This window comes from Mauremys reevesii, linkage group 4 (assembly GCF_016161935.1).
Source record: "Mauremys reevesii isolate NIE-2019 linkage group 4, ASM1616193v1, whole genome shotgun sequence".
NCBI lineage: Eukaryota > Metazoa > Chordata > Testudines > Geoemydidae > Mauremys > Mauremys reevesii.
The window spans coordinates 144,664,678-144,676,093 of NC_052626.1; the positions used below are offsets into that span (position 1 = coordinate 144,664,678).

Consider the following 11,416-nt stretch of genomic DNA (forward strand, 5'->3'; position numbering starts at 1 on the left):
TGTTGGGGGCCTGAGGGTTCCATGGCAGCTGGGGGTGGAATGTTGAGACCCAAAGGTTCCAGGGTAGCCCGTAGGGGAAAACCGCATAACCGGGATGGACTCAAGTCTCAGCCCTGGCACTGAATCTATGTGAGGAGATGTGTGGGCAGCAGCCAGCACCACGGGGTCCTGCTCCCTGACTGAGGCCTGGAGGTGCTACTATAATACAAAGAGTAACAGCTCCTGGCTCTTACAGAGCATCATTCTTCCCTAGATCCCCGTGCTATACAACAGAGCTAATTAGCGTCATCCTGGCCGTACAGATGGGGAAACCAAGGCATGGGGGGGGGAGTGACTTGCCTATGATCCCACAGCAAGTGAGCACCAGAGCTTAGAACCCAGGAGTCCTGACTCCTGATGCAGTACCCAGCTCACTAAATATACACCAAGCCCCAACACCTCACTGACCTAACCACTCTCACCTGCAGCCCTTTGCATGTCAACAGCATGACCCAGCCGCTGTCCCGGCAGAGCCGCCACGGACCGTATGTGAGGGAGGTACTGGGGGTTTATTATTTTCAGACAGAAGTAGAAAACAGACAATGGATAAAAAACGTCCTTGTGCCCATCACGACAGACAGGCCTGGGAGTCTGGGGACATACACATCAGCCCTTGGGGACTAGCTCAGAGGGGGCTAATGGCACCGGGAAGATGGGCTGCCCTTCACTTTGGAGCATCCCTCTCTCTGGCTTTGTGGGGAGCAGCCCCTAGCTCCCAGCCCCCCCTCTCCTCGCTGGTCCCGGGAGAGGGGAAGGAGCAGAGACCGCGGCACAGAGAGTGCGAGATCCAGGTAGTGACGGGATAGTCCTCCTGGAACAGGCTGGGCCTACGGAGGTTAATAATCCTTGCTGAGTAGAGGATGGTGAAGGGGGAGACGCCCCCACCCCGGGCACTTTGCCCCCAGCTCCAGTGCAGAGGGGATTCCTGGTGCAGAGACAACTACTCCCCGTGACACCCAAATCCAGCCACGCTGAATCAGCAGATGGCAGGCGGCAACACCCTGCTCCCCCCGGCCTCTATCACTCCGGCTCCTCTTTGATCTGCACGTCCAGCTCCGCGTCCCACGTCCCAGGAGGCAGCACCAGTACCTCCCCCACCCCATCCTCCTCATCGTCCTCATCCCGCGGCTGGATGAAAGGGTCCCGGTAGATCCGGGCCCCGCCAGGCCCCGTCAGCGGGTCACTCTCCTTGGTGTGGGTGCGCTGGTGCTGGGTGAGGGCAGAGCCCTGGGAGAAGCTTCGCCCGCACTGGGGGCAAGGGTAGGGGCGCTCGCCGGTGTGCACCCGCTGGTGTTGGATGAGGGTGGAGCCCTGGGAGAAGGCTTTACCGCACTGAGAGCAGACGTAGGGTTTCTCTCCGGTGTGGGTACGGCCGTGCTGGGCCAGGGCCGAGCTGTGCTTGAACGCTTTCCCGCACTGGCCGCAGCGGTAGGGCCGCTCCCCGGTGTGGATGCGCTCGTGCCGCTTGAGGGCCGAGAGGTCTCCGAAGCGCTTGCCACAGGCCCCGCAGCCGTACGGGGTCTCCCCGGTGTGGATGCGCTGGTGGGTGGCCAGCGCCGAGCTCTGGCTGAAGCCTTTGCCGCAGTCGGTGCAGCGGTAGGGCCTCTCCCCGGTGTGGACCCGCTGGTGCCGCTTGAGGGCCTTGCGGTCACTGAAGCGCTTCTGGCACTCCGGGCACGGGAAAGGGCGCTCCCCGGTGTGCAGCCGCTGGTGGGTGATGAGGGCAGAGCTCACGCTGAAGCTGCGCCCGCAGTCGCCGCAGACGTAGGGGCGCTCGCCGGTGTGGGTGCGCCGGTGCAGCACCAGGGAGGAGCGCTGGCTGAAGCCCTTCCCGCACTGCGGGCAGCCATAGGGCCGCTCCCCGGTGTGCACCCGCTGGTGCTCCCGCAGCGACGAGCCGCGCCGGAAGCCCTTCCCGCACTCGGGGCAGATGTGGGGCTTCCCGCTGTGGATCACCGCGTGGCCTGCCAGCGCCGCCGCCTCCCCGAAGCGCCGGCCACACTCGGGGCACTTGTAGGGCAGCTCCCCTGTGTGGCTGCTCTGGTGCCGCAGCAGGTTGGTGCGGCTGCTGTAGGCTTCCCCGCAGTGGGTGCAGACGTGGGGCTTCTCCGCGGCGTGGACGCGGCCGTGGCGGGTCAGGTGCTCCTTGTGGCGGAAGCTCTTCCCGCACTCGGCGCAGGGGTACGGCTTGGCGCCGCTGTGGATACGCTGGTGGCGCAGGAGGTTGGAGCTGTTGGTGAAGCCCTTCCCGCAGTCGGGGCACTGGTAGGGTCGCTCCCCCGTGTGGGTGCGTTCGTGCTTGACGAACTCCGAGTCCTTGGCGAAGCTCTTCCCGCAGTCCCCGCAGATGATGGGCCCCTCACGGGAGGAGCGGCCTGGCGGGGCCACTTCACCATCCCGCTTCGCCCGCCTCTGCCGGCCCAATTCACCAGTCTCCCCGCCCTTGGGGCTCTGGGATGGCCCATGCGGCTCTGCTCCTCCAGGTCCTTCCCACAGGGGAATTTCCTCCTCCGTCCCGGTACCTGCTGGGAGAGAGAGAGAATCCAGCTAGGGCTCGTTCCCTGCGCCGGAGAGAGAACAGGCAGCAAAGGGAGCGGAAAAGCAGCTGGGTAGGAAGCAAAATCCCCCCAAACCCTTCCCCAGAGGGGAGAGGAATAGCCAGGTCTGCCCCAATGGCCCAACATAACCCCAAGCAGCTCACTGCGCCCCTCCACCCCAGAAAGGAACTGGCTGCCACCTGCCAGCTGGTGAAGCTTGGCTCAGGCACTACGGGTGAGAGCTGTTAGCCCAGACAGCTGCCATCCGAGCTCTGGCGTCATTGTCCTGCAGCTGGTGAATGCACTGCCCAGCCCCCACTGGTTACCTGTTTCCTGCTGTGCTTCGGGATCCTCTGGATGCTCAGCAGGCGACTGGTTCTCTGCTGTCAGGGGTGTATTTTGCTCCATCTCATCCTGGGATGGGCTGCCCGGCTGCGCCATCGAATCTTGGGCCCTGGAAACACCCAAAGACACCAGTCACCACGGAGCCAGGACCGAGAAGAACTGGGGAGAGGGGTCTTCATCGAGAGGCACAAATAGCCAAGGGCCATGAAGAAATTTTCAGCCCCCTGCCCATCTCAGAGGCTCAGCTGGCTGGAGGGACCCGGCTCTCAGGAGCCGGCAGACTGGGGTTAGATGTGAATACAGCAGCCTGGTTACACAGTGCCCCCATTACAGCCCTGCCAGCGACCCTCACTCCCGACCCACAGCCCCTGCTATGCCAGCCCTCGGCTCCCTCCCACCCCCACAGCCCTGCCGGTGCCCCTCACTCCCGACCCACAGCCCCTGCCACCCAGCCCTGGGCTCCCTCCCACCCCCACAGCCCTGCCGGTGCCCCTCTATCCCGACCCACAGCCCCTGCCAGCCCAGCCCTGGGCTCCCCTTCCCAGCCCTGCCGGTGCCCCTCAATCCCGACCCGCAGCTCCTGCCAGCCCAGCCCTGGGCTCCCCCTACAAAGCTCGCTGCTAGCCCAGCCTCCTTGCCGTGGTTGCTTGCTCCGGGCAGCGATCTGCTGTCTCTGTTGCTATTTCTCTCAATCCCCGGGGCCGCCTCTCGCTGGGACTCGGGGTCTCCCCTGCGCTTGGAGTGGGGTCACGCCGGGGGCTCTTCACAGCCCCGGATCCGGTGCCTGGGGACCCACGTGCCTGCCCAGGGCGCTCAGCCCGGAGGCTGCCGAGCAGCTTCGCAGCCAGTGGCTTTTGCAGCAGGAAGTCGCTCCCTTCGCTGCCTCCTCCCCTTCCCCCCCCCGGCTTGCAGCTCTATGGTTTTAACCCGCTAGATCCGAGCGCCTTGCGGGACCCCTCTATAAACAGCCCCTGCACCGCACCCCAGAGGTGGCTGCATTTTTCAGCGCCGGCTGGTCCATGCTCAATAAAACCCTCTCTGAGGTTCCCTTCCAGGGCCGCCCAGAGGATTCAGGGGGCCTGGGGCAAAGCAATTTTGGGGGCCCCTTCCATAGAAAAAAGTTGCAATACTATAGAATACTATATTCTCGTGGGGACCCCTGAGGGGCCCAGGGCAAATTGCCCCACTTGCCCCCCCCAGGCGGCCCTGCTCCTTTCCACAGCCAGAGGGGCCGCCCGCCCCCCGTTGTCTAGCGCCAGCCTCCATAACGTAGCAGGGAGAGAAAGGTCCCTTTCGGGGTGACGGGTCTCTGGGGCGCTCCAGGGGTTACCTGGATTTGTGCCACGTTACTAAGCGTGGCTCTGTGGCGCCCCCCAGTGGCTGAGGAGGTCTCTGTTGCAGCCTATCATTTAGCTTGGGCCCGGGACTGGCCCAGGTTGCCAGTTTTGGTTGCACGTATTCCTGGCGATTTCCTCACATGACATCATCTTTAATTAAAGATTAATTTTTACAGCCTGGAGACTCCAGGTCAATCCTGAAGCGTTGGCAACCCTATGCCGGACGCTCATGCTGTTGGATCCCGAGGTCACAGGTTCAACTCCCGCATTGACCCAGCTCGGGACTTAGCGCCAGCGAGCGCTTGGGGCTAGGTGGGCTGGTGGAGGAGTTTCAGCTGCCCAGTCCCATTGTGGGCTGTTCGTTACCTCCTGCACCCTTGGGGGTTGGACTAGGTGACCTCCTGAGGTTCCTTCCAACCCTGATATTCCATGATGCAGGAGCAGCTCTCAACTTTTCCAGCTGACTGGACCCCTTTCAGGAGTCTGATTTCTCTTGCCTACCCCCAAGTTTCACCTCCACTTAAAAATGACTTAAAAACACCCCAGAAGCAGCCAGCAGCAGGTTCAGCTCCTAGGTGGAGGCGCGCAAGCGGCTCCATGCAGCTCTCACTCGCAGGCACCCCCCCCCCCCGCACCTGTTGGCTCAGAACCGCCCAATGGGAGTAGAGCCAGTACTTGGGGGCAGGGGCAGCATACAGAGCCCCCCCCCCTTTCCCTCAGGAGCTGGATCTGCTGCTGGTCGCTTCCGGGACACAGCACGGTGTCAGAACAGGCAGGGACTAGCCTGCCTGAGCCGGGCAGCACCATCGATGGGACTTTTAATGGCCCGGTTGGCGGTGCTAACCAGAGCCGCCGCGACCCCGTGCCTGACGTTCCGCCACCCGCAGTTTGAAAACCATTGATCTAGTGCCTGAGCTAAAGGTGGGCAATTAAGTCAGGGACAGCAGCAGACTCCTGCATGGCCCAGCCCCCACAGGGGACTAGTCTGAAGTACAGGGAGATCCAGGGTTAGGGGCACTGTGTTTACATGGGAAAATGGGGAGCAGCACTTGGGCCAGTGGAGGATCTAGTGCAACCAGCTGGGGAACCCAGACTCACCCCCTGCTGCAGGCAGACAGGTGGATTCTGCACCCCCAGTTCCCAATGAGGGAACCTTCCTCCCTCTCCCAGTGACCCCCCTGGAAATCCTGCACCCCCAGGCTAGGCTGTTCTCAAGGAATGAGGTCAGGCGAGCACAGAACAGTGCGGGGTTAGGGGGCAAACCCCGGGGGCAACACAAAGGACACAGAGAGTTGGGGCAGTTTCTTTATTGCATCGGGACAATAGACCCTGATCACCCACTGAGAAAGCAGAGAGCCAAGATGGAGCCGAGCCTGAGGGAGCTTCTCCGGCTGCTTGGGAGCCAGGATGGGACGTCCCCGGCTGCCAGTGAGCTCTATGCGTTGTGAAGAGAGGAGCAGGGTGCTGGAAACGCCGCTGGGGGGAAGGACTCTCCCTTCCTGCCTGGAAGCATCCGTCTGTCCAGCTATAAAGGCGATTAAGGAACCTGTCTCTGGGGGGCTAGGCGGGCATGGAAGGTCTCTCTAACATTTGTGAAGAAGACTAAGGACATTTGAAGTGGCCAGGACAGGCCCCATGTCCCATTCTCCAACCTCCATCCTGTGGCTGGCTCAGAGCTGGTGCCCCCTAGAGGGGAAAAGGCCCCATGACCCACTCCCTGCCCCCTGAGGCAGCCCGTCGTCCAGCCTTGAGTCTTTAATACAATACAGTACAAATAATACCAATAAAAGAGAAACGGAGCCTGCAGCCTCTCCCCGGTTTCTCTCTCAGGCGAGCGTCTCCCTGGCCAAGATCACTGTCGCTCGCCCACACGTGGCCTCCCCCAGAGGCGACATTTCTCTCAGGGACGGCGGCCTCCGTGAAGTCCTGTAACGCTTTCTCCTGGCGGGCTAAGAGGTCTTTCCATAGGAGCCTATATTCCCGCCCCATGTCAACATCCCCCTCCTTTCTCAGCCCATAGGTACGTCCCCAGTCCTCCACTGTGGCCCCGGGGCAGGCGAGCGGGCACCCAGCTGCAGCCGCAGCATCGCCCACATCTGCCCAGGTGAAGGGCCCTGCTCCGGGAGGAACCGCAGGTGCTGCACCAGCCTGGGCCCTGCAGCATCACCGGCCCCCTCGCCGCGCCGGTGGGTGCGCTGATGCTTGACCAGGGTGGCTTTCTGGGTGAAGCGCTTCCCACACTGGGCGCAGGGGAAGGGGCGCTCGCCGGTGTGGGTGCGCCGGTGCTGCGCCAGGTTGGCGTTGACGCTGAAGCTCTTGCCACAGTCGGGGCAGGTGAAGGGCTTCTCTCCGGTGTGGACGCGCTGGTGCAGCAGCAGGGTGGAGCTCTGGCGGAAGCTCTTGCCGCACTCCCCGCAGGCGTAGGCCCGCGCCGTGTGCCGGGCCTGGTGCCGCAGACACCGGGCCACGTCGCCGAAGGCCTTGCCGCACTCGGCGCAGCGGAAGGGGCGCTCGCGGCCGTGGGTGTTCTGGTGGCGGAGCAGCTTGGAGCTCTCGCGGAAGCTCTTGCCGCACTCGGGGCAGCGGAAGGGACGCTCGCCGGTGTGGGTGCGCTCGTGCTTGCGCAGGTTGGAGCTGTGGCTGAAGCGCTTGCCGCACTGGGGGCACTCGTGGGGCTTCTCCCCGGTGTGGGTGGTCTGGTGCTTCTTCAGGTTGGAGCTGTTGCTGAAGGTCTTGCCGCACACGGCGCAGGCGTTGGGGCGCCTGGCCTTGGGGGTCTTAGCCGGGGGGTCCCCCCGTGGCTGGCACGCCCCGCCCTGGTTCTCGCCCCCACAGTCGGACCGATCGAGTCTCCCCTCCACTGGAGTCTCGAGGCCAGAGAAACTCATTTCATGCTCAGTGGATGAGTTCAGTCCATTACCCAGGGGGTCTCCCTGCTGCTGTCCCGCCCCACCAGCATCTCCCTGCTTGGCACTCCTGGACGTCGCTTCCACAGACCCCTCCTGATGGGGATTCCCCTCCTCTGTGCTGGCACCTGCTGGGAGAGAGAGAGAATCCAGTTGGGGCTCGTTCCCTGAGCAGGGAAGGGAGGGGGCAGCAAAGGGGTTTGTCACTGAGCAGAAAACCTGATGGGCAGGAAGTGAAACCTCCAAACCCTTTCCCAGAGGGGAAGAGGAGGGGCCGGGGCTGCCCCAATGGCCCAGCTGAGCCCTCAGAGAAAGGCTGGGGGAGGGGAGGGCTCCTGCTGGGGGTGGGAGCCGGGAGTGACACCTGCCGTGAGGACAGGGCACCTGCTGGGGATGACACTGAGTGAGAGGAGACAGAACTGGGGGGCTCCCGGTGGCTTTGCTGGAATCCCAGCTGTTCCCTTCACTCCTGGACGGTCTCTGAGCCCGTGTGACACACTGACCCCTTGGCAAAGGGTACCCGTTCTTTGCAAACAAATCTCACCTAAGACCTGTCAAACTGACTATACCAAAGGCATTGCCTGGCATGAGAATTGTCCATAAAGGGTAACATGTAAGGTATCTACAGAAAGCTTGTAACGCGTCACGAGTCAGAATCATTTTGAGATGTACATGCAGGTAATATTTAAGGAATAATTTATTTCTACTGACAGGACACCATAGGACTTTGAATAGAAATTAGTCACCGGGGATAAGTCTCCGGGATGACCCGTTCAGGCGAGAGGATGTTGCCACCCTTCCCTTTCTAGCCAATTCAAGGCTCAATTGTTTAGCCTTGTGCAACACTGAGGTCTTATCTACACTTCAAATGCTGCAGCGGCATAGCTGCGCTTCAGTGTAGACACTCCCTGCGCCGGTGGGAGAGGTTCTCCAGGTGGTAGCTGGATCAGTGGAAGAATTCTTTTGTCAGCCTAGCGCTGGCTACACAGGGATTTAGGTCCGCTGAACTGTCATTCAGGGGGGTGGATTTTTCACATCCCTCTCTGACATAGTTAAGCTGACCTAATTTTCTAGTGTAGACCAGGCCTAAGACCATCCATGGAAAACCATCAGAAGCACCTGAAGGTAAACAAAGGAACATTACAACATGACAGGGGTTCGCCCCGTCTATGAACAGAAACGAAAGACTGTTTCAGCATAACACAGAGGAGGGAGAGGTCCCCTGGATCCATTCACTGAGGAATTTGGATCCTGGCTCTTGTGAAATAAGTCAGCTCTGCAACAGACATAACGGGGGGAGGGGGCACCCAAAAGGGTGCCCCCAGGGTCACATTTCCTGATTTTGTTTTGTGTTGTATCCAGCTGTTTCTATCCCCCTCTCTCAGTTCTAGTTCAATATTTACCCTTTCTTAAATAATCCTAGTTTTATTTTATTAGAAGCACTCACAAGTACTGGGTGACTTTAGAGGAGCAGCAATATAAGGTAAAACTAGTAACGTAGGGTACCCTGCTCCTGTGGGGCAGAGGAGATTTCTGTGAGAAGCCAGTGTCAGGGGTTGGATATTACAGGAGAACAATCCAAAGGGACGGGGGTGCACCTCTTGTTAACCTGCAAGGCAGAGACAGGGCTGGCATAGCCTGGAGGGGAGCACTTGAGTGGCTGACAGGAGTTAACCTCCAGTCACCACGGGCAAGAATTCCTCGCACTGGAGGCAGGGAGTAACAGAGCGATTCCCAGCCCTGGGTGCCCCAAGAACCGTCACAGCCAACGTGACGGTTTCCCATCAGGAGTGTCATGTCCAGCTGGGAAATGGAAATTCTGCTCTGGAGAAAGCAAAGGGGTAGGAATCGTGTGGCTGGCGCAAGATTGGCAGCACTCATGCTTCCCGGCGGGAGCTGTATTGTAGGGGCAACAATCTCTGTGCTGCAGGGTCTGGGGGCTCCAGGGGCTGATCCCCCAGAAAGAGCACCCCAGCTCCTGATCCCAGAGGGGAAGCAGCTCCTCACCCGGCGAGATCAGAGTTTCTTCCTCCTCCTCCTTAATCTCTCTGCAGATCTTGCCATGTTCTGGGGCCAGCGCTGCCCGCTCTGCCCCGGAGGAACATGCAGCCTCCTTCTCCCACGTCACCGGCTCCTGGAACAACAAAGGCCCCCCCGTCAGTGCTGGCAGCCACATACCCCTTGCTCCCCATCAGTGAACAGAGCTGGCCAGACAAGGGAAATCCCTGTCTCCCGAAAATGTTGCATTTTTGGACATTTTTACCCCCAATTGGGGTTCTTTTTTTTTTTAAAGCCGCTTTTTTCTGGGGAAGGGTTTTTAACAGAAAAGTCTATTCAGGGAGAACTGGGAGGAAGTTTTTCAGCTTCCCAGCCGCCAGACAGACCACCTCACAGCCTCTGCCCACAGCTACAGGGGTGGAGAAGATGACAGCCATGACTCTCTGCCTCCTCCTTCACTCCAGGAAGCAGGGGATTGATCACCTGGGTTCTCTTCCTCTCTGGTCCCAGACCGAGGTGTGTGAGGAGAGGGGGCTTTCACCCAGGCAACCCTCCCAGAAAGTTTTTTGTCAATTTCATTTGCGGAAAGTGACTTTGAGGAGACACTTGTGGGCAGGGGGTGAGATTTTTCCCAACAGGGAAAAAAATAAATCAAAATTTCCCCACAAAACTGAATTTTTTCCCCAGGGACAACTTTGGTTGGGCAAAATGGGCATTTTTCATCAGAAAAATAATCTCCACAAAATATTTTCCCCAGTAGCTCTATTAACAGAGGAAAGGTCCCAGGTCCCATTCCCAGACCCCCTTCAGCCAACCAGTCCCCGCCCCCCCCATGGGTGGATTGGAGCTGGCGCCCCCTAGAGGGGAAAGGCCCTGTGTCCCACTCCCTAATGATTTCACATCTGTAAATTACCTCCTGCTGTGGCCATATTCCGGGCTCTTGCTTGGCTAACTGGAAACCCTCTGCCAGCGCCATGGCCTGCTCCCCGGTCTGGGGGTGACACCCCCCCACCCAGCTCCGGATCTCCTGGGGCAGGATGCTCAGGAACTGCTCCAGCACCAACAAGTCCAGCATCTGCTCCTTGGAGCGCTGCTCCGGCCTCAGCCACGCCCGGGAGAGGAGGCAGAGGTGGTCGTACGCCTCCCGGGGACCCTCAGCCTCCTGGTAGCGGAACCCCCTGAAGCGCAGACGATGCATCTCCATGTCGACGGCTCCGTGGGCATCTGGCTCCTCCACTTCCTCTTTGGGAACCAGGCCACATCCCGGTGGGGGCTGGAACTGGAGCCTGAGAGCGGCTGGGGGAGCCACCTGGGCAGCCATGGCCCGTCTCTGAGCCGGAGCACGGCCGTATATCCCTGGGGATCGCCTGGTGTCAGCAATGGACCCCCTGCAGCACCATCCGTACAGGGCCGGGGGACACGTCCAAGGGGGGGATGAGATCAGCCCAGGGGATGATCACCTCTAGGGAGAGAAATTAGAGCCACAGAAGGAATGAGACACACAGGAACAGCCCCCCCCCGCCAGCTCCAGTGTTGTGAGGAGAGACACAGACCCAGCGCAGGTGACCCCAAGGTTGGTGGCTCTTTCTTGATCTCCTAGGAATTTCTACCCACTTAATGAATCCAGGATTCCTGACTCCCAGATCCAACCCCCACTGCCTCCCTCCTCACGCTAACCCCCCAGCCCCCACTCCCCTCCCAGAGCTGGGGATAGAACCCAGGAGTCCTGGCTCCCAGCCCCCGCAGCTCTAACCTCCCCAGCCCCCACTCCCCTCCCAGAGCTGGGGATAGAACCCAGGAGTCCTGGCTCCCAGCCCCCACAGCTCTAACCCCTCCAATCCCCACTCCGCTCCCAGAGCTGGGGATAGAACCCAGGAGTCCTGGCCCCCAGCCCCCACTCCCCTCCCAGAGCTGGGGAGAGAACCCAGGAGTCCGGGCTCTTTGGACAATGGGTGCCCCACCCTGAGGGTGGCATCGCTCAGCTGGGGTCCGGGCACCCCTTGTCTGGGAGCCGGGCTCACTCACCTCCCGGGGGCGGGGAGGGGGGCGCCGAGCACAGGAAGAGCCTGGCTCCGGCGCAGCAGGGCCATGGGGTCCGGGAGTGGCCCAGCCGCCTGCCACTCAGGAGGGGACGGGACTGCTGCCATTGGAGCAGCTGCATGTCCATCAAGGCATAGCATTGCCCCCTCGCACTCATGGGCACTCACCGGCTCCGGAGCCAGGTCACCTTTCCTCACCCTAGCCCACTGGAACC

General features: G+C 60.8%; 1 protein-coding gene across 1 annotated transcript; it reads right to left on the minus strand.

Moving 5' to 3' along the window:
• Positions 1–529: 529 nt before the first annotated feature.
• Positions 530–10,786, minus strand: LOC120404070 (zinc finger protein 91-like). The gene is made up of 7 exons (XM_039536079.1): positions 10,076–10,786; positions 9,172–9,298; positions 6,273–7,295; positions 5,043–5,173; positions 3,560–3,600; positions 2,903–3,030; positions 530–2,564 (listed from the first exon to the last, which is right to left on the minus strand). Exons 1-7 carry the CDS (start codon positions 10,481–10,483, stop codon positions 1,060–1,062), a joined length of 3,363 nt encoding a protein of 1,120 aa, XP_039392013.1. The 5' UTR covers positions 10,484–10,786; the 3' UTR covers positions 530–1,059.
• Between the last annotated feature and the right edge of the window lie 630 nt (positions 10,787–11,416).